Source organism: Chroicocephalus ridibundus, chromosome 2, assembly GCF_963924245.1.
Source record: "Chroicocephalus ridibundus chromosome 2, bChrRid1.1, whole genome shotgun sequence".
In the NCBI taxonomy this organism is placed as follows: domain Eukaryota; kingdom Metazoa; phylum Chordata; class Aves; order Charadriiformes; family Laridae; genus Chroicocephalus; species Chroicocephalus ridibundus.
The window spans coordinates 83252278-83276257 of NC_086285.1; the positions used below are offsets into that span (position 1 = coordinate 83252278).

The following is a 23980-nucleotide window of genomic DNA, read 5'->3' on the forward strand; positions in this document are numbered from 1 at the left end:
CATTTCATAGCAAACGCTGAACTTGATAATCTATGAGATATCTTTTACCTCCAAAGAATGCTGGTGTCTTTTCTACTGTGTATAACAACAGCAGTTTTGAGAGAAGTTGTGGTTAACCTTGGACATACTAAGAATGCATAGTCAAATGAAACCAGGCAGTTATGTTATAACCACCATTTGCTGATAAATATTGAGTGCTACATGAGGGTGAAGTGTAAGCCAAAAGAGCAAGGTACTTAATTTAGGGGAAATAGAATTATGCTACGGAACTCTGAGATAATGTCTTGTTTGCCTACTCATTTACTTATTGGAAATTACAGTAACAGGGACCCATGAAAATTTATGTCAAGATTTCTTTTGAGAACATCAAGATCTCAATTATCACATCACATAAAAATTCACTTTCACAGAACTAGATAGACAGGCTAATTTGAGATGCACACTTTTCCTATGTAAATAAAGAAAAAAGATTGAGAGCGCATTTATAAATATGCTCATATTTTATGACATACATTGTTACAGAAATAGCTAATTGTCACTCCCATAACCATTAGCAATGTCTTTGTCTTTGATGATCCTCAGGAAAAGTTGTGTTGAGAACGTGTTTAGCCAGCCACATGGATGACTATAGAAAAAATGTGTGCAAAAGGTTATTAAGAAATCAAGATACTCATCAGTGCATCTTCTAAGTTACGTCGTCATTCCAACATGTTTCAGATTAATTGATGCTGGATACAGAATGGAATGGGAATGGCATTTTCTATTGGTGTGGTCACTATATACCGAGTAATCTACTATATTATCTGGTTTGGGGTTTTGTTTGTTTCTTTGCTTGTTTTTTTTTTGCTTTCCTTTATCAATGTATTTCATGGTTCTCCTCTGACCTGCCAGCCCTTCACAGAAATTGCAGAATGAACAATTTATGGTATGAAAAAGGACACATTTGACAAGTTCATTTCCCACCCATATAGAGGTTTTGTTTGCTAAACTACTCCACCTCAAAGAGAGAAAAAGGATCACGTAAAGTAAACCAAAATAAAATATTTCAACAGGAATGACTTTCTGCTGACAGTAAACAGTGGATCCCCCCAGACCTGCTGAGTCTGTAAAATGTAGAGGGAAATCACAGCAGTCAGATTACTTCAGATCAACTGTATGTATACTATTTTTCCAGTTTGAACATCTGAGCCTCCTTCACATGCATAAAGAGATTACTAATTAAATAAAAAAGAATCCACAAAATATTTTGCATGTAAAAAATATTTTTGTATGTAAAAATATCTTGCATGTGATTTTCTGGAGCGTCTCTGTAGAACAACTGACATTTGAAAAGCTGAAATCACACTTTATATTATAAATTCAAAATATTTAAGCAGTTTATAGATTACCAGTCATAAAGAAACATAGACTATAGATGGGTTAAAGTTAAATTGCAATATCTTTTTACAAATGTCTAAGTCCCTATACTTATTTTGCATAACCATCTACGATCTCATGCAGTTACTCTGTCTCCTAAATTAAAAGCATGGTTTGTAATTATATAACTCTAATACAGTGAGAGAATGGTTTCATTGTTCCATTTTATACAGTCAGTATTTTTTTTTTTCCGTAAGATGCTGGATAATGGTTTGCTTTATTTATTCTTAAATACGAAAATGGTCCCATTTTTTTCCACAAACTACGAAGTCATAAAATTGCTTCACAGATTAATGAAGGTTACTCAAATGTGAAGTGCAAAACAAAGAATACATAGGAATTAGAAACTGTTACATGTAGAATAAGTGGTAGTTTGCAACTGTACTTCAAGTGATCTTGCTAATAGTAAATTGGCAACAGGAGGTGGAACTCTTCATTGCTAGGAAATCACATTATATTCTCAAACTTATAATGCTTGAAAATTCTGTTTATCATTTGGTAGAAGCATGAGATAAGCAGGAAGCTTAAAATACCCATCACAGGTTGAGCTACCTGACATGTTTGTAGATAGTTTGAGCAGACAGATAAAATAAATTAACCTGTTCTCTGAGGATCTATCTATAGTGGAGGAGCAGGGTAAGGGAATGGCAATGGACAGATGTGACTTTTTTCCGGAACTACTTGTTAGCACAGAAAAGATCACTGCTCCCACTACTTGCTCATCGTCACCCCATTTTAAGAGGTTGTCGACCCTGGATTACCGGCAGAATTGCTCATATGAGCAATCAAAATCAGGTTGGCAGGCTAACACTATTTACATTCACAGCCTGGATCTCTGCTACTCATTTGCATCTGTCTTCTTCTAGCATGTAGGACCTCTTTTCAGCAGGTGACCAGCTCTCCAAGTCTAGGAGGATTTTGTAGGAATAAAAAATTTCAAATAGGAAAATTTTCAATCTTAGTAAGTAAAGTGCTAACTTTAAGTCAGTTTACAGTCTCCGAAAGATTCTTTGGGTAGCAGAACTGCTTGGGAAAAGCATTTAGCAGGTTTTCAAATCAGAACTATATTATTACCACACTTTCAAATAAAATTATATTAAAATAAAATTCCAGATATAATTTCCAATAAAATGCATATTATGTACTTAGTTTTTCTGGCACAATTCCATGTATAGAATATATTCCCATTTAAACTAAGAATTTTGTTTTCTGTTCTAAATCAAGACAAGCAATATAAAAGTCTCATTCTACCCCTTACCCCCTTCTTTCTTTTATTTTCCAGTTCAGAACTGTGTGATATTTTGTTTCGGTAATGGCTGTTTGTTTTTAATGTGGGAAACTTCTCCAGCCTCTGTACATATTCCATTCTTCCCGTGCATAGCAGTCTTGACAATTAAAGACCAGGGGTCCTGTAAATTAAGTGTCTTTCTTGGCCATCTGCCGGGCAGGCTGCTATGGAGATAATACCTGTGGACCAGAGCCTGGTTTAATTCATATAACAATAAGCAAGTTAAATAAATTCCTATCAATAGCAACGTGTGTTGGAGTATATACATGTGCAGGAAAAAAACAAAAGCCCCAGGGAGACTGATGGAAATTATTTCAAAAATACAAAAAGTAAAGACAAAAAACACAGGACAGAATGTGCAGCTACTCAGTTTGGTAACCTACATGTCTAATGTAAGCACTTACATGACTAACATTAGAACTATAAACAGTTTAACAAATTACTGATTAGTCAGTGACGACTATTGTGCGAGACTAAAGAAGTGCTTCCTTATATTCAGTGTTGAGGAAGGATGTTATCTTCACAGACACTCTAGCCTCCCTAATGCCTTATGTTAAGTGATTTCCCTTCTTCTGACCCATGGGATTGACCCCTTACTGAGTTCCCAGACACAGCTCTTCACCTGGCTGCTCCCCCAGCTAGCTGGCTGAGGATGTTAAGGAGACCTGTAACAACACAGGACATCATAACAGGTGTTACGTTTTAAACAGGAGACATTTTAAAGACTCAAAAAGAAGCAGGAGGGCCTGTCTTCATGAGAAAACTAGTTTCAGGTGCTAGTCATCACTCCTGAGGTCTGATTCTTATTTGGCATATTTCAAAAAGTTCTACCTCAAGACAAAAGGAGAAAGCTATATTTACGCCACAAGGTGAGGAATATCTCAATAAGAATGAATGTGCACTGTTTCTGAGGGACAATAAATTGTCCTGCGTGGTGCAAGACAGAATCACCTGACCAAAAGAAATACTCTATATTTTGTACTTACATATACATAGACATACAAATAAGTCTACTCTTTTTTTCCTGAAAATAAGAATCAAATATGAAAATAAGTTCAAACATGAAAATACGAATCAAATATTTTCATGAACTTTGTATATTGATTACATAATGCTCCACATTCTGTGTCAAGATACCCATGCAATATTTAAATTTATTTCCTCTGTATTATCTGTAAAGGTGGCAAGTTGACAGGGACTTTTTTTTTGGAGTTCTCTATGCATGTTGTATATCATGCTTTCAAGCCACTGTATGCAATCCTTAATATTTTTCTCAGATATTTGTTACAGATATACACTGAATATATTAAGTGCTAAAAATGTTTGGATAGTCATCTCGTCCAGTCTTACCTCTAGAAGACCATAACAATAACGAGGTCACATTTGACGACTAGTGTTAGGCTGCAGTGTTAAACTTGAGGAAAAAGTCCAAGTAAAGAAATTTAAGAAAATCCACCACAATCCTTCTTCATACAGTGGAGTAATAAAAAAATGCAATGACTCAGCTATGAAACGTGAAGGTAAACACTGCCAGGAATACATAAACGAGGAAACAAGGAAAGAAGTGGCATAAAATAACTTATCTGGCTCTAGTGACTGGACTAACACCTTTACTGATACTGAACAATATTTTCTCGTGTGGATGATATACTATATTTTTCTAATCAGAGAAATAAAAAAAATATATAAAAATGCTGGGGTAAGATTCTTTCTGTCCACATTTGAAAAGCACTCAGGTGACTGATCTGTAGCTAGATGTGACTGTAAGCATATATCTGAGAAAAGTATACCACAGATGCTCATTAAAAGGAACTGCATGTCCTTGCAAATTAAATTAGAGGAAATTCAGACTTCTGAAAAAGAGTATTATGTGAGAATTTGTAGTGCCTGGGTCAGCTTCAATGTCTTGCTTCGGCTTTGCTTTTAGGCACTTTTTCATAATGGTGCTATATGGCAAACTAATCAGTGCCTGTAAGTTCACAGGGTACAGTTTTGAACTCTTATGAAGAGGTGTAGTAGGAAAAGGACTGTTAAATCCCACTTGATGCTTTGAAAATTTACCTCCTAGTGTTCTTGAAAATTATTTCTGCTGTGTGGAGAGGACTAGAAGGAAGGAAGCAATTAACAGAGGTGAGATGTTCCTAACGGAAAAAAAAAATACAACTAGCAACACAAGTTGCTTAAATCGGAACATTTAGAAGTGATTTGCGGAAGTTCAGAAGCTGTAATCCTTAAATCCTACTTCTTCTGTTATTGCAAGGTAAATGGTTGCCTTATTAGCAATCAATAAATGGGAAGGCAAGTGTTATTTTGCAAATAGAAACTTACGAGTTTTACACCCCCTGTCATATTCAAAAAGGAGACTTCTGCTAGCTGCTGGACAGACTATTCAAATAAATATTTTTTGTTTCAAGTTGGTCTTTTTCAATGCTACTCCAATATATTCTACATGTGTCCTTATAAGTTTGTTTAGAGCTATTTTTTGTGTGTGACTCTTAAATTTGCAATTTTTCCAACAGTGAAACACAAGATAACCACTACTGACCCCAATTATAGTCAAGATTGTACAGACTTATCCATATATGCTGAATGATTTGGGCTGTAATAATAATACATATATTTATAGAATTCTTCTTTTCTACCTCCCTGAAGCTACACACTGACCAAGATAAAGGAGATGGAAATTTAAAATACATATTAACAGGAGATGGGGCTGGCAGTCTGTTCATTATAGATGAAAATACAGGAGATATTCATGCTGCAAAGAAATTGGACAGAGAAGAAAAGTCCCTGTATGTGCTACGTGCCAAGGCTATAGACAGAAAAACTGGAAGACAAGTGGAGCCAGAGTCTGAATTTATCATTAAAATCCACGATATCAATGACAATGAACCAAAATTCACCAAGGACATGTACACCGCCAGTATTCCGGAGATGGCTGGAGTTGGTAGGTAAAAACTTATCCTTATGTAAAATGCAAATGGGTTTGAGTAGATTGGGAACTTAATAATAATTTCTGATTTGAGGCACTTAATACTAGCTTCTGTGAACAGCCATGGAACGATTTTTGTTGCCAGTAATGTATCATAAATGACTCATTTCTGCTTTTATTTATTTGTTTCTTTAATCTTTTTTCCACCCTATAAGCTACCCTTTAGTCTTTTAAGCCCACAAGAATCACCAAGGAATGTAGCATATATGGTTGTCTTATCAGTTAGGACATAGTTTTGCCACAGCTGAGAATATCACTTGCATATAATGTATCCTCTTTGTATTTGTGAAGTCTGATTTAGCAAATCTTTCTGTACCTTTAGACACAAAAAACTTTAAGCACGTAAGTATGTAAATCAATTAACATATCAAAATGATGAAAAATATATTCCTACAAATACCTAACAATTTGTTATGGGTTGGTGGTTTGGTTTTGGTTTGTTTTCTTTTTTTTTGGGGGGGGGGGGGGATTGTGTTGGTTTTTTTTCTCTTTGGTATTAATAGTAGTAGTTGTTCTTGGTGGTTTGGTTTGGTTTGGTTTGGTTTTTTAATATGGATTTGTCTGCTTGGGTTTTTTCAAGATATCTAACATATGAAGCCCTTCCCCAAAGAAATAACTCTTTGTTTTAAAAAATAATTTTTCTTCATGGATAAAAACTTACAGCTATTCACAACTGCTGCACTGCAAAGTAAAAATGTGGAGTGACAGTAAGAAGACAGGTGAGAAATATAGCATCAAAGGAAAAGGATTCTCTTAGTTTTGTTCAAATGATATAAAGTGATAGATAATATTCACTAGCACGCATTCATCAGAAGTTATCATGATTACCTTGGTGGTCCATTCTTTTTCATCAGAGATGGTCTCTCTCATAAGATGAGTAAGCATAAAATACATAGGCTATGGGAAACAACTGACAGATAAATTCTCAAGAATTATTTACTTATCTTGAATTACTGTAACGGTTTGCAAAATCAGCCCTGGATGACGGCATTGCTAAAAGAGACAATAAAATACCAATCAACACTTGTGACTAATATATATCTCTGCAAAATAATTTCCAGAAGCTAATAATTATCTCTCAGAGCAGTAGCAGAAGTATAATGGAACAAGACTCTATTTTATAAGTCTCTTTTATAATCACGAGAAGGGAATAACTACACTACTAGGTATAATGTGAAGAGTCCAAGAATGGTTCTTTTAAAGATAAATGGAAAATAGAGAAATCCTTTCCATTCAGAATTTACTTTGCTGATAATCTGTGAAGGAAAAATGTTGGCAGTGCACCTGTCATATTTAATTTGAAATATACTTGTAAGGAATAAACTCTATAGGAACAGATAGGATAAAAGTATGATGTCCGTGTTTAACCTTATCACCTAGTCCAACTTCATTAGAGTCAATGGAGAAGCATGAATAAAAGAGAACAGAAGATCCAGTGCTTTGGCACTGCCTGTGAAATTTTAAGTCTATGAAATGTCTATATTTGATGAGGATGATGATAGTATAAGTACCATTAAGCTGAGAAGGTGTCCATAAAAGACACAAGTAAAGGTGAGTTTACTGTGAAGAAAGAATTAGAGGAAAAGAATTTAAACAGTAAAAAAAAAGCCCCTTAGCTTGCCATATGAAGGCAAAAAAGGTATCTGAGTTATTCTGTGCTTTGGTTTGTTGACATTTGCATTTGCGGATATAAAAACTACACTGGATCAGCAATTTTTTAGCATTTGAATTTCAATGAATAAAAGTAGTTTTTTAATTTCTTAAGGTAGCAGAGAATAAGATCCCAAATCCAGATCACTCCATTCAAGAAGCAGAAATGCTTTATTTCTGAAGTCAGTCATAGGAATGCTAATTCAATTGTCAGGATGTACATATAGGTAAATAAGGAATATACAAATATGTTCCTTCTTGGAATCCCTTTGTCCCACTCCTCCAGTAAGCAGATGCCATAACTGGAGAAAATAACTTGGAAGTGAAAAGGTGAGATTCTTACCATAAGTGGAATACAACTTACAGGTGAGCAAGTGGTACTCTTGTAAACCTCCCCATAAAACACACAAAAGTATAAATGAAATACAGAATGAAGGTAGCGTAGCTCTTGAAACATCCACACAAAAGAAAGCTATATGAATGTAAGCCAGCAAACATGCACTAGGCAGCGCATACGACAAAACGCAGGGAAAAGAAGAAAAAAGAGTGACAAAAATTAAACTCAAAACTGATACAGCCTGGCAATGGGCTGTGGAAGTAGCTCCTGGTTCATACTTTCCACAGTGTCTAAGACATTCATTAAAAATCTCCAATGCATTACGAAAATGGCATTTAGGCAGCTGTATTTATTCCTCATTCAGTAGGTTTGATTTAGTGAACAACTACTAGCTTTTCTTTTGTCTGGACATGCAGTCCAAGCAACTTTTTTCCTGAACATAGTGTTTATTGCAGAACATAACAAATTTACAGAATTGTCAATTATGCAAGTAGGTTCATTACACCTCAACGCTTAATCTCTTCAGTGGTTTGGGGATGTATTGCTGTTCACAGATTAGGTAAGCGTCAAATCGAAGTCCAAAAGCTAAATTTAGTAAGGAAGTAGGGCCAAAAACTTTTAGTTGGTTCTGGACTTCAGAACTTAAAATGGAATTTGAGGTGGGAGGGTTGCGTAAAATAAGTCATGAAGGAAGAACAAACTGAGAAGTTATTGAGTGACCAATGCGTATTTAGGGTTATCGCTGCTGTGAAAGTAAGTGCATCTGAAAGAAAAGGACTGAAAATATACTGAAAAGGTAAGGAAGAAAGAAAGCAGATTGAGATCACAAAAGTGCATTCCAGAAAAATGGGAGACTTCAGAATAAAAGATTAAGAGCCCCTTAATTCTGTATGTTCCTCTATAACAAATGGAAGATATAAGAATAATAAAAGCAAGAATCCCTGGAATAGAGTGATCATCTTTACTAAGACTGCATCAAATTAGAAAGTCAGCGTAGTCCTGCATTACCTGCATGAATACTTAAGATGATGAAGGTTATTTGTTGTAACTATATATACACAGATTCTTGCATACCTAACCAAATAACTTATCTGACTAGAAACAACTATACAACTACACTATACGCATTTTAAGAAGTGGATATACTCATGATGAGCAGGTCAAAAATTTGTAGGGAAACCTCAGTTTCTTCCCATCCTTCACCTCCTCCCAGTTTTATGTCTTAAAAGATATTTTTTTCTTAACTATTATATTTATTATTTTGCCAAGTTGAAAAAATATGACAGCAGAGATTTTTGAAAGCTCAAGAAAATGAGAAATTGAAGAGAAATCATCACTAGCAATGCTTCCAGCTGCGTGTGTATCTGTTATTCAAATGATACATCATACTACATTATTTCTCACTGTGTTACTGGCTGTTTCTTGGAATAACTAGGTCTAGAGCACACAAAGGAAAATGATAAGTCAACACCTCTGACAGAATGTGTGATTTTCAGTACCAGTAGGCAAACCTCACTCTTGTTTAACTAGTTTGATAGCAAGAACGGTGAAAGCGTGTCGTGGATTTTCAGCACAACCTATCCAAGTCTGGGGGGAAATATGAAGGCTTGTTTGTGCACTAGTTTGCGCCAGTCCTGTGTTGTAATATCTACACTGCAGCCATCAAGCTATACATAAATTAGCCTTGCTATGCCTAAATGGGATCCAGTTATATCTCCAACAGCATTATGGGTATACCTAAAATGCTGTGTAGCAAAGTTAGTACTGGAAGCAATCAAAACCACTGAAGTGAACTGACTGCAGTGTCATTTCAGATAGCTTTTATGGAAATGATCATGCTAAATGCTCACAGTGATATTAACTCAAAAAATTAAATGAGAAAGTTAGTTTAAGAGATTCTAAAGCTCAATAACATGGAATTTCTCATTAAAATCAGCCACTATACTGAAGAACCGTAGGATAATAACTGCTGTAGCTATATTTTTAAAGAGTGCTAGAGTTGACGTGAAGAATCCTGAGTTTTATGTCAGACTAGGTAAATTGATTCAATAAAAAATAATTCAAAAAAATAAGAAAAAGATGCTAGATAGATCTAGCATAAAGCTTAATCAAAACATAATCTAGAAAGTAAAGGAACAAAAGATGTTCAAAATTTTAAATTGATGGAATGCCAAAGCTGTAAGATACAATCTTGGTCACAATGAAAAGCAGGTGTGTTTGAAGCATGATCTATTCTGATTTGACTATATTTTAGAAATAGTATAAGAGGAAATTTCAGAGAAGGTAAATACATATTAGTTTTAGTTATGTCTTATTCTGAGCATCACATAATCACAAACATATTTCTCAGGAACAGTCTGTTATTTTGTATAGGAAGCTCTTACAAGAACAAGTAGGCCTTACAGTAAAAAAAAAAAAAAAAGAGAGAACCAAATACAGTAACCATCATATTTTCTATTTTTGAATTTGCTTATGTCAGTAAGCATTAATCTACAGATGTGTGTAAATGACTAAATGGAGGCAGCTCTCATCTTTCATATTTCAGCAGGAAATAATTATATTTTCTCCTCTGCATATTTTCCCTGGTTTCAGATGCTTAAAAAAAAAAAGCTATGAATGACTGTCTTGACTTTGCCAAAATCTCATGAAATACTTTGCTGACTTGAAAAAATTCAGAATGTTAATTGTTAACATATAATCTATTTTAAAATGAATTATTGAGTTAGCTTTAAGAGAAAGATATATTTCAAATAAATATTTTATCTGCAAGTTCATATTTTAGATTCGGCAGTTAAAATATAGTATTAGAATTCCTTTTAGTCATACTAAGCAGGATGGCAGAAATCCTGTGGGTAGAATACTTCCTATATTTCTGTTTGCATTTACCACTATAACTAATGAATTTCAAAACCTCTATGACTGTCAGAGTCTGCATAAGATTCTCTTTTTTAAATGCTGTATTTTAATAATTTTTTATTTATCTTCTTTATTATTTTTATACAAGACTTCATAATGAAAAAAAATACATTTCTACAAAATAAAGATGAAAATATAAAATGAGAGTTCAACGCCTCATAATACTTTCTTAAAATAAACCATCAAGGTGAAAAATGCAAAATCCTCTTTTTGTTAAACAGTTAAAAATATAAATATATAAATATATGAATATAAATAATATAAATATATAAATATAAACATATAGTTTCCCAAGAAATTTGGGGTATTATGGGGATTTTGTCAGTTCTGGACATGCATTCTGTTAGATACATGCATAGCACTTTTATTTACAATAGGCTTACAATACATTTTCATTAAGGAAGTTTATAGAATGTTTTATAAATATTTTGTATTTGTCATGAGGCAGAACTTTTTCAGAAGACTATGAGGGGGTGTTTTAAAACTTTTTATTTCCAATTAAAAAAAGAAAACCATTGGAATGTCAAAAGAATCTTATTTAGCTCATGATTATTTTTTTCCTTAAATTATTCTATCATTTATATAGTTATGTATATAATATGGACAGCATTTTCCTAGCAAAAAGGAGGCCTACTCTGCAAGGAACTTAGTAGAGCTCTGATATTACAATCAGGTTATTTTGAATTTGTACAGCTCCATTGACTTAAACCTGGACGTTATTTAAGTGTTAGGATCTACCTGCATGGACCTTATTTCATGATTACTGTCTATAATTTCTGTAAAATTTAAATGTCCGTTTACAATTACTACTTTTTTACTGAGGTTTCTCCTGTGTTCAGTTAGATAAACAAAATCATGTGTAATGTAGACATTTCGGCTCTTCAAGACACAGAAGGAATCTATCCTCAGAGGAAAATCTGAGTTTACAAGACTCCCACATGATTGTGTGATCTCAAGAGAAAAAACAAACATACACTCTGATCCAAATGAAAAGCAGTAGTTTCCTTTTAGGAGCCAAAAAAGCAATGTAACTAATTTTGAACAATAACGTTTTGGGAAGATTATTGTTGTACAGGTCTATTCAACAACCAAACCTATTGTATGGAATTAAAAGTAAACACTGCTTTTATAAATTATTTTTTCTCCTTCAGAGCTTTGTTAGTTTTATTTTTACATAAATACTTTTACCCTTTAGTGATACTGCTTTATTCTTTGTTACTGACTGAAGAAAACATAAACACTTAAAAAACTAATATAAGCAATCACATAAAAACTAATACATATCTGTTATATATATGACGGTAAAGAGGAAACATCATGTTTATAAAATTTGGGAAATTCCTCATAAATCATCGGAAATATCACAGTTTCTTTAAAGTTGATGCAGAATGTATTAAAGTCACACTTGAAAACATTGAGAGACACTGCATATTCAGAAAAATTGAGGGACAAAAATCAGCCTTAACAAGATTCAAAACAGTACTTCTGAAGAATTTGAATGTTTCACAAATTTAAGATTGACAGAACATTTTAACATTGCAGATAAGCAGATCTCAAGCTACAGCCAAAAGGAGTGGCACTTTTTTTCTTCTTTTGATCTCTCTGCTCCTAGTTGTACTGTCTTATGCCTTACCCACAGTCCTTCTAAATCCAAAAGAAGAAAGTTTAAGAGCTAAATCATCAGAAAAATGGATTGTTCGAGGTAAATATTCCTTTTCTGCTACTTTTGTTCCCTGGGTCAGATCACATGAGGTTACATGTCAGAGCTGGTGCTAGGGAGGTGACAGGAGCATGCAAAGTATAGCAGGTAAAAGCAGAAGAGACACTTTCGTCCAGCTGTATCTAACCTCATCTAAAAAATAACTTGATGTATTCATTTTTCTTCAGCTGCAAAATCCTCATATCTTCTAAACATGACTCCTCAGTCTCTCTTTCTTGTCTTTTATTTTTGGGGCGGGGGAGGTTTGCTTTCTTATTAAGACACCGGAAAATCAGAACCATCTATGCACCCCCTGTGAGTTACCGCTCACTTTTGGTGATAGAAGAAATGGGGGGTTTATAGAAGTACTGTCAGCAAGTAAAAATAGCTAGTGCTTTCTGTAAACACAGGTAGGTATAAATAATTTCCGTATTTCTGTCCCATGGGAACTGAGATGCTGTCTACTCATTGTTAGAAGTTTGTGACCTCCTCTGAGCTCCCATAAACCTCCACCTGCTGGCCCTTCATGACATGCTGGTCTAAACTATTTCTTGTAGGAAGGAATAAGATGACAGCAGTTCAAATGCAGCAATTAGTAAACAGGATGGGTGACTTTTAAAGCACTATATGAGACTTTAGGCTTTGTAAACTGGTTGGCCTAAACATTGGAGATGTAGTTTTAAGGTGACCACAAACTCATTTAATCTCTGTATGTCTCAATTTCCCACCAATTAGTGGAAGACTAGAACAGCATAGATGTGTCAGAATGTGTTCAGCTACTACAGGAACAGGCATCACAGCACCCTTGGAGTGACAGTCTTCTTGCAAAGTAGAATTTTCAGGCCTGGGCTATGTTAAACGTGGCTCCCCTTTATATCTCTCTGAAATGATTCAATGCAATACTGTTTGCCTGGCTACTTTATTGCAACAAATGTATTATTTCCCATTATCTGTGTAGATTGAAAACAAAACAAAACAAAAAAACCTGGAGGCCTGGACCTCTCTAAATCAGAGCTTGAAATTTACATTAAAAGTTCCTGTATCATACTTTCACTAAAGATTGTTTGATGTATCCATTTTCCTTCCTTTCATTTCAGTAGATTTTCAGCTATAACACTATAATCTCTGAACAAAAGCATAATGGGCCCGAATTCTTTACATCAGCACTTTTGCTCTCACTGCAGTGCAGTACAATGGGATCCGTTCTGCATTGTTAGAGATGCTCTCCTTCCAATAGGATATTTATCCAAGGTGCTTTCATCTTTCATGGCTTCACAACTAAAAAGTAAAAATTTCATTGACATTCTGAAAATATCAAGGAACCGCCATGATGCTTCAGTTAGTATATACACCTCTTGATATGAACATACACTCTTTATATGTCCTTTGATATAAACCTGTGCTACAATTCACAGCCATGTGCAACCTTTTTTCAGAGCCACAGTAAATACATGTTGCCAGTTTACAGGGACCTAATTTATTCCCTTATGAGCTCTTGCAGCTACCAGACACCAAATAATTTTGCTTCTTTTAAGACAAACTACAGCATAACAGGTGCAGTGAGCCCCTTCTCACATTTATGTGATCGTGTTGCAGCCTGTGGCAATTGAACTGATGGTCCTAAGGACTGAAATAGCTGGGACTAATTAACATTACCAATATTAGGAACACCTGTGTCTTTATCAGAAGGAACATGTCAAACAGAGGCATACGCATGTTATATCCTTTATTAAAACTAAAACATGTCAGACATTAAAATAAACAAGTTAGTAGTGGGGAGGAGGTAATCTGTTGTCTAAGGGCAGAACTGCTCTTAAAGTGCTAATATTATTGTCTCTATTTATATCATGCTAATGCAGAGTTCTTTCCGGACACTATGTAGTCAAGATACTCGTGTAGTTTTAGGTGTCTAAAAGAAACCCTTTTCTTCACTTAAGTGATTTTTGAGAATGGGATTTCTCAAATGTTGGATCTGTAGTAGGCTGGGAAGGCTGAACGCACAGATCTAAGTCAGGAATTGAAATTAACTAGATGTAAGTCAAATCTGTTTGAGAATTGGTTACGTGTAGCCATAAAAGAAATTTACAAATTATATTGAGAAGTATTTACTTCTCAATTTATATCTTCTTATTTATATAATTTTTTTTTATTCTGTTAAATCAAACCATATCTGGGACTCTTACTTAGTCTAATCTTCTGAACTCAGAAGCTTTTCAGTTGTTTTCAAAAGAAAAGGCAGCCTTCTGAATGCTTGAATATACATTTTAGTTGCCGATGTTACACATCTAAGTCTAAAATGTCAGGTTTATTTTTTAAAATCAAGCTGACACATGCATGCATCTATTTTGAAAGCGAAACCCAAAGGCAGGATGGTTTGGTTGTTTTGTTGTTTGGTTTTGGTTTTGTTTTTTTCCACACCAGATTTCTCTATAACTTCTAAGTATTTCCAAAATATGCACATATGATACAATGGATCATATTTGGGTGTAAGATAAAAAAAACAACTTTTTTTTTCTAATATAAATTAAAGTAACTATGTATCACCCATGGTAGAATGTACATAAAGATGTTTTGACATAATTTTCAGTTTTCCAAAGAGGTAAGAGTCTCATCAAACAGATCTATCACAAAAGAGAAGTCCAGACTCCTACATCTTTATTTATCCTGTGTAGCTCATTTGATGAGCTATTCCCCTCCACCCCTAACCCTCAGTTTTAGTAGAGCTACTGAGAAATGAAAGTTTTATCTCATGTGAATCTGAATGATTAGGAATACTTCTATTACAACTGATTTAGCTGCAGCACACCAGCAGTCTAAGTGTAGCAAGGTCAGGAAAGGAACATTACTACCACAAAAGAAGTGCAGTATTCTCCTTAAAAGACACCATCAAATGGGTCTCCACTGAGACGGAAGGACTATGAATGTCTGCCCGTAATGGGTACAGTATTGTTTAATTAAATTTTTCGCTCAAAATGTGCCTATACATGATATATGTGTATGTGTATACATAATAGATATGTATGTTTTTATATATTACAGGGATAAAATATGACATTTCTCTCAATTAAATCATGAAAATAGATATGAGAATTGATAATAAGTTTCTAGAAACATAGAAGATGATTTCTAGAAATGGCAGTTACTCCATATGTGTTCTTCTTTGTTCAATTAACAATTCATCTTGAATTCTATTATATGTCACCATTTTTATTTCTTGCCAATCATGTAGTTATTTTGGAAATTTTCTGTGTCATACACAGCCTTCACAGAGAAAATGAAGGTAAGAAAAAGTTTCTCCTGGACTGTCTTGTCTATCTCCTGCCTGTTTGAAAACGACTCTATATTATTCCCACTGAATACATGTACATGGAACAAGATATCTTACAGCATTTCTTATGGAAATCACTGTATTTTTCTTAATATCTAGCAAAATGCACATCTGCAAGTTTTCAGAATGACAGCAATCCTTATGCTAACATTTACTTCATTTTCTACTGTCTAACCAGATGCCTCAAAAGACTTTCCAGAATAGCGTTTTCCTATACCTCATAAATATGTAACACTGTGAAATTAAGATCAAGCACAATTAAGATCTGTGCAAGTATCAATTTTATTCCTTATGAAAGTTGTTCATCTATTTGTTTTTAAAACACATATTGCTCACACTTAATTGGTAATTAAAAAAAAACAACCAAACCAAACCAAAACAACCCAACTGTCTGTCCACTGAAGTATGTACACATGTGTGAATATCCTGCATTTAACAGAGTTGCTGCCAATAAACTGCAAATTCTCATCAAAGCTTCCTGTCAGAAAGCCAAGTCAATAACACTTACTTCACTCTGCTCCAAGGCAAATGATAAATAGCCGATGATAAATAAGGCTATGTACACAGTATACTGGAGACATAAACAAAAAATCGAAAGGTTTATTTCCTCATAAAGTCAAAATATGTGACAGTTGTGAAAAAGACACCTAAGTAATAGCCACCTCTTTAGCACACTGAGGTGGTTAAGACAGTGAACAGGAAAAAAGAGTCTTATATTTCATGGTCTGGAAGACTAATACTCACTGACTTAATGCATAAGATTTTAAAAGATACCTTGGCTACGCATATATATGGATCTACCTGAGGAAGATAAACTATTTAAGGGCATATGTTCAATTAAATTTCACTGAGACCCAGACACCCCAGTGTCTAAACCATTGGAAATTAGAGTTTTTTCCAAACAAGCAATTTGGAATCAATGCCTTTAACCTCTTTCAACCAGACGTTTTCCATTTCTCTTCCAAATTACAGGTCTTTATTGTCATTTCCAGAGACAACATCGACAGTATCTAAACACAACAGAAGCAAGACGCTTTCATGAATCATATATTATGAACTAATGTAAATTTGAGTTTACCAATAATATCTTCATTTACTGCATTTTCATAGAAAATTACTATTTTCCACAGTTTTATTGAGACAGACTTTATCACTACCCAAATGGGAGTTCCCACAGATGATGAAAATGCCCCCATATAAAATAAATATAAGGCCAGCCTGTTGTCTTAATAATAATTTACTACATTCCCATGGTCATAATAGAGATTCACATACGGTTTCAAATGGCACCTATTTGCAGAGCTGGCAAAAGGTAGAAACTCTGTAAAGATTTTAATCTACTTGTATTACAGAAGAATTTTGAAGATGCAAATGAGAGTGAGGTTCTAGTTCCCTGACATGGACAGAAATCCATATTAAAGAGACTCTTCAAAATCTAATAAAGAGATACAAAAACCAAGCTAAAAAAAGAAAAGAGAGCAAATGAAAAATAGGTACAGAAACCTAACTTGTTCCTTACCAAAAAATTCATAATCCTGTCTGTGTTGCATTGTAAAATACAGAACTGTACAGGCATGTACATAAGAAACTCAAAGTTTAGTTCTAAAAAGTGGAGATTATTGAAAACTGTTTATTTTAAGCTTGCTTTTTTTGCTCTTAAGTGAAACCTTTAGAGATTTTATTGAGGACCCCACGTAAGTTCTTTTGAGCAAATAAAAGGGCAAAACAGAAAGCTTCTTAAAGCTGTGCTACAGGAAGCAAGGGCCCTGAGAGTAATGAAGAAATAACAACCCTATGATTACTTCATTATTTTGTAAATTCAAAATTATAAGTAGAACTAAAAACTTGGTTGGAACTGTTGGCTAGGAATTGGGATTTTTAATCAGTAGATAACCATGTTGCAGCCTTTACAAACTACTATTTCTCCTAGTAGGATCAACAGGGACAAGCTTTTCCTAAGTTTATCATAAAAACAGCTGAAAGCTCTTTCTCTCTATTGGAGTATTCCAGAAGTTAAGATGGGGCAAAGGGCCAAGATCACTAGCGCTCATCTTTAAAAAGGAAACAAGTAGTGGAGTCCCTGTGAGTGACTGCCATGGATGGCAGCCATCAGTACCTAAAGCTGGCCTATTTCCGCATGCTCTTGTAAAAGCATTGTGGTCAGAGAAAGGGTAACTAACTGCCATATTATGGCATTACTTGTTGCTCCTTCAACATATTGGTTTCATTAGCAACTAATTCTAGTTGGAACAACCTTACCATATGCATAGCAGCTCCATATGCAGAAACATGCTACTGGTGAGTTTCATCATTATTTTCAATATAAATTTTGAGGACGATTTTGTGATTCATCGTTTTCATTTTTGGTTTTAATTTCTTTTTGAACATAGACTGCAGATACTTTCTCTGCCTAAAAGAAGTGTGGTTTTTAATTGTAAGTATGTACAGCATGTTGAACAAAATGAAAAGATTTCTAAGCTGCAGTTCATTTACTATGGATAGCAGATCACTTTATACTGTACCTCTTTAGTTGCTAGAAAAAGCAATCTAAAAACTAGTCAACATTAACACTTGAAAGATTCTGACCACTCTTTTCTCTATTTATCACTGCCATTTGATGGCACCAGTGTTGCTCTTTCAGAAGTGACTTTCTTTAGGGCGAGAAGGGGAAAAAGAAGCTTCCCACAAGAATAAACACACACAGAGTTGTTCACCCACCAATACTCCAAACTGCTTCTAATTCTTTTTACTGTTTCCCACTTGTTATTGCATCCATAATGCTTTTCAAATTCTCATGCAGGGCATCCGATGCACTTCACAGTTACAATTACCGCCAAAGGAAAACTAAAGTTACTGTATCAAGGTATTGAACAGTGGGAGGGTGAGGGCTGGAGGCTTTGTTCAGCTTCAGCCTTTCTTTTCCAGTTCAATTTCAGACATTATGTTACAATGGTGTATGTGTTGTATTCACTGGCAAAAGCCTCTACCCCATGCAGCATTTCAGGCAGATTAAAGACACAGTCGTTTAGTCACACTGCATCTTTCAATGTGGTGAGACAATCATTAGCACGAACTTCCTTCTTTAATGCAAGTTGTGATAACACAATCTAAAATGTAACTTCGTTTTGTCACAGAAAAGGAAGCATTGAACAAAACTCCAAAACATCAAAACACAACACACACAAGAAATGATGAGAATTATTTCCCCATTGTGCTAACGAAATACAAGGGACTGTTTCCGGAGTAAAGCTGCACAAAAATAATATCTCATATTTGCAGAATGGGTGGTGAAGTCCGTCTGGTTTTGCTGGTATGAAGTGAAATGGAGAGGAAAAGTAGTTCCGAGGGAAGAAGTAAGGCTATACCATGCAATATAGCTCGATTTTGTTGTACGTCTCATAAATTACTTTCAGTCGCATTAGCAGGGATTACAGTGACTGTTTATTTACACCACAGTGGTGCAAAATTTGTGATTCTTGGAGAGGAGATCAGTGGGCAGATAAAAATCAAAGGTACAGTACCCATCTACAGGAGCTAGCACATCAACTGACTTCTCAATCAGCCATTATGTGAGATTATATAAACAAAAATCAGAGACAGCATGTTTTCAAGTGAAATTAAGTTTCACTTCATACCTACACAGTGGACTATTAAAAATCACCAACTTGGTTAAAGGTATTTTATGAAATATTGCACCTTCTGTTTTATGACACCTTTTTGCCTCCTCTCTTTTTTCTTTTTTATATATTTCTGCTTAATATATATGGCTGAACTACATTTTAAGTTCCATCTTAATTTTCCTGTGTCATGTTATTGCTTCTTTGAGTCTGGTTTCTCAGGTTCCTTATTTGTCCAAAGTTAGCTTTATTTGTTTTTCTCACCCATGCCCATTTATTCATCTTCTAGCTTGCATCATTTATCTATTTACCTGTTGATGCTCCTTTTCTGCTTTTACTCTTCCTTTCCTTTGCTCTCACAAATCTTTCATGCTATCAACCTTTCATGCTATCAACTGAAGAAAAAGCAGTCTAGTGAAATCTCCACTAAATTGTGCTCATGTTAAAAAGAGAAAAGTTCACTTTGCAGTTCCCTATTCTCTCAGCTTTCTAGGTAGAGTTGTCTTCCAGTCAAAACATATCTCAACCATCAAACCATATCTCAAACCAACCGTCTCAAACCATATCTCAACCTCATTTACCTCTGCCCCTTGTACAGAAAGTAGTCTGAAGTGATGTAGTAATGTCCAACTGATGTGGTAATGAGATCCTTGGTGGTGAATTCTATGGGTTCCTAAACTTTTTAGGCTTCGATAGCGCCATATGACTGCTCCTAGTTCATAATTTCTCCAGTTCATTGCCTAAGCACAGACTCCTGTGCAGAGAGAACAACCTGCTCTCAAAAACAAATGTGGTTAAATACCTCTCAACATTTCTGTGGCTCACTTAAAATTTCACTCATGTCTTCAGCAGGGGCATCTCCATAGTATGTCCGCATTAAAATAATCCTCGGAGCCATGCTGTCTGAGCAAACTGTCTAATATCTCCTTTAGGCTTTTAACCAAACAAAATTCCTAATTTTGTCTCCAGAGATTTTCCAGAGCGCTCTCAAATTTTTTTCAGCTTTTAAAAGTAATCCACTTCTAAAATCTTCCCTCCATGAATAAACTTCATGAACAGCAGATTGTCATTGCGCTTGAAAACAGGAAGCAAGCACAAGAGCTTCTCCTTTAGGGACATAAAGTCCTTCCTGCCTCTCCACTTACCCCAGCTGGTCTTCTATTTCTGAAAATGAAACAGCCTTTCTGCTTTGAATGGAGTTCTCTCTTAAACTGAGTTAGATACACACACGCAAAAGTTCCCTGTAAAAATTAGAACTTTTCAATAATTGCTAATTTTGACAGAAGTTGGCTTGAGAAAAAATAGAAAGGAAGCCATCTACTAATGCAAAAAACACCGTTTCAGCTTTTTCAGGTTTTAATTTCCACATTACTTTTTGAAAACTTTATATTAGAAGGCCAAAGCCTAAACCAAGCAGCTTATTTTTTTCTTAAAATCAAAAGTTTAAATTTATCCGAAATTCCACTTCCATAAAAAATGTCAGAGTCAAACTCAAAATGCATGCTGAAGTTACAGAATTCCCTTTGGAAAAGAAATGTCATGGTTCTGAATGATATTTAAATCACTCTGTCATTTTTTGATCTGGTGTTCATGGTGGAATCTTGAAACATTCTACGCTAACAACATAATCTGCTCATTTTCTTCACCCAAGCTGGAGATTACTGTTCAGAATGAAGGTTACAGAAAAAAGTTATCAGTAAAAATAGCATTTTCAAATAGACACAGATATATTCTTCTGACTGGCAGAAGCTGTTTTAATTCATGTCAACTAAAGGAGCCAAGTAGGAACAAGAGTTGCATGCTGAAGAGTATAACTTTACATGAAAGGTAGCAAAATCTGTGCCTGTCTCATCTAGCGGAAGACCTCTTTTGCACTACAGCAGTCCTCTGCAACCTATTTACTCCAACTTTGCAATGCACTCTGGTATCATGCTAGGAGACCGAATTATACCAGAGGGACCCTTTCAAAGACTGAATAGCACAAAAAAATAGAAAGCATTTTAAACATATTTCAGAAAAGCATTCTCATTTCAAATGCTTTTTTAAATTTACGTCTCACTTCTCATGAGTTCTGGAAATCTGTGCTAGTGGGACGCAGTTCTGACACAGAATTATACTGTCCTAGATATGGGGTGATGCTCTCTCTCACTCCGTTTTCCTTTTCGGACTCACATTCTCCCATGCACATACATGCATACATAAGCATGCACAAACACACACACACACACAGACACTACTTACACAGATTAAGTCTAGATTTGTCTTCTCTCAGGTTATCTTCACAATTATCTCTCTGCGTTTTTCTACTCTTACATTAAGACCCCATCGATCACAGATGTGTTGTCAAACAGCTTAAGTTTACTGAGTCAAACATATCTCAGAAAAGAAGAAAAAGGGGAAAAAATTAATTCTAATGCTACAGCACTCAAAAATCTTGGCAAATTCCTTGCTCATTGTATGCAGACACAGAGAAAATCTTTGAGACACAAAGACAACAAAACAATCTGCAAGCTGTGTGAAAGAAGTATTGAGAAGTCATCAAAACAAAACAAATAAGAAAAAAAAAGATAAAAGAAAGGAAAATAAAATATTGCACACTTCTTGAGCATTCTGAGATTTAGCTCAGATTTAGAGATTTAGATAGGCTTGCTGGGTAGGATTGGATTGAAGTTCACTTTGTTTTGCAGAAAAGTGATGTTATTACTCCTTAGTCTCCAACTGTAGTCACATTTTCTCTGTCATCTTTCACACCAGTTGGCTTGTGTGGTGTATTTGTGTGGTGCTTCTAATTTCTAACCTAGCAGCCTGATTAGTATTTTAAATCATGCTGACTTCTGCTGGCAAATGTGAGCAAAAGGCTGCTTGTGAGGTAACCTTGACTATAAATAAACAAGTGAATAAATACATCCAGATTCTGTGGGAATCATCCAGGTGGGGGTGAGGATAGGGCATAGTTGTCTTTAATTAAAAACGTCCAAACTGGTTTTGCCTCATTACCAATTACTTCATAATTAGTGCTGAGTTCCTTTATTTCACTGCCTTTCCTGGTTTCATTTTGGACCCCAAAAGCTAAGAGAAGTCTTTTTCCTCATTAAAAAAAAGCTGCATAAGCATTGCTTATCATCCATGAGGATCCTCCTTTATGACACGGCAGATTCTTGTCAGAGAAGACAGTGAACTGCATGCTGGCAATATATTTTCTGAGGATACACTTTTGTTAATTTTGTTCACAATTGTACTATCATTTTACTAGGAAGCAGCAGGTGTTACAACACTATTTTTTTCACCACTGTACAAAATTCAACAAATAAAAGACAACATCATTATTTTGCAAGCTATAATGAGATTTAATTCTATATAAGATCCACTTGAATTACTTGATAGTGACCTCCAAAGTTTCTGTAGAGTTACAGCTTCTATACTGTCCTCAGCAACCATAATTGTACGGCACTTGAGCCTCAGTAAACAAAGATATACATTCAAATGAGACAAAGACAAAAATTTCCCAAAGACTGCCCTGAGCTCTGAAATGTCTTTCTTCAAACAAACAAACAAACGAACAAAAACAAACAAAAAAACGATTCTCAAAACAGGCTTCATCATTCTTTTTTTCATCAAAACAGTAAGCCAGGAAAAAGAAGTTAATGTGTATTCAGCTGTTATGACCATACTCCATGTCAGTCCTAAGACAGTGCCTAGATCAGGAGGCTACAGCAAAATGTTTTCCTGATGAAGATACTTTGCGGTTTTCTGATGGGAAGGTGGGATGGACATTTCCCTTTATTCTTAACTCCTAGATGCTACAGTGGCACACAGTATAAACATATAATTCTACTGGTGACCTTTACTTTTTTATAGGCTAGTAAGTGATATTGATTCTCCTTTCCCTGTTAGTCTTGGGAAGGCATGGGATTTAATTTATTTGCTTTTCTGAAAGCAGATAGGACTCATGGAAATTTACACTTCCCAAAAAAATGTCCATTCTTTATCCAGACACGCAGTTCTGCTGGACACCGTTAGTGTGTGTGGTTAACCCTTAGATACTCACTTCTTCAGTGAATAAATATTCACTAAACCCTTAAATATTCGCTTCTTAAGTATTATCTTTACAGCTTAGCTTGGCACACAGATGACCTCTAACTGTTTAACCAGGCAAAAAGTAATCTAGATTGCTGATGGCAAAAATCCTCTCCAGAGTTAGATGAATTGTGACAAAGCATTTTTGCAACTTTGTTCTACTGGTTTGTTGCAGAGAAAGAAGTATTCCTCCCTTCTTGCCATGCTATTCAGATAACCTGAAATAGTGGGAATTGTTACTACTATGTAGATAAAACTGTTATGTGTAAAGTGGTACTATGTACTATGAGAAAAAGATGCATCTAACAGGACATAATAATAACATGTGCTTTCATAAATCTGTTTTGATTACTCTGAATTTCTACTTTCCCCAATCCTTCCTATACACTGAAAAGTGACAGTAGAGATTATTCACTTCAGTTCCATTAGTCACAGGTAAATGAACATCTTCTGAATTTATAGTCAAGACAGATACTTGGCTGCAAGTTATCCGGGTGAACTTCAATCTAGAGAGGCTGAGGGTGAAGAAAAAGAGGAGCAGGAAATGATATCACTTCGGTGAACAGTGCTCACTAGACCCTTTTCTTATAAGGAAAGTGAGATACATAAAAAACACCCAGCCAAAAATAGGGTAAAAATCTTCTTCTCAGTCAGCCCTCT

The 23980-nt window shown here is 35.0% G+C and overlaps 1 protein-coding gene across 2 annotated transcripts in view; it reads left to right on the forward strand.

Annotated features, from left to right (window-relative positions):
- Positions 1-23980, forward strand: part of CDH9 (cadherin 9) — a 99873-nt gene that overhangs the window by 48892 nt on the left and 27001 nt on the right. For both annotated transcript variants that reach the window (XM_063326093.1, XM_063326094.1), the window contains exon 3: positions 5357-5651. In XM_063326093.1, coding sequence (XP_063182163.1) covers positions 5357-5651 — 295 coding nt within the window. The remainder of the gene's footprint in view (positions 1-5356; positions 5652-23980) is intronic.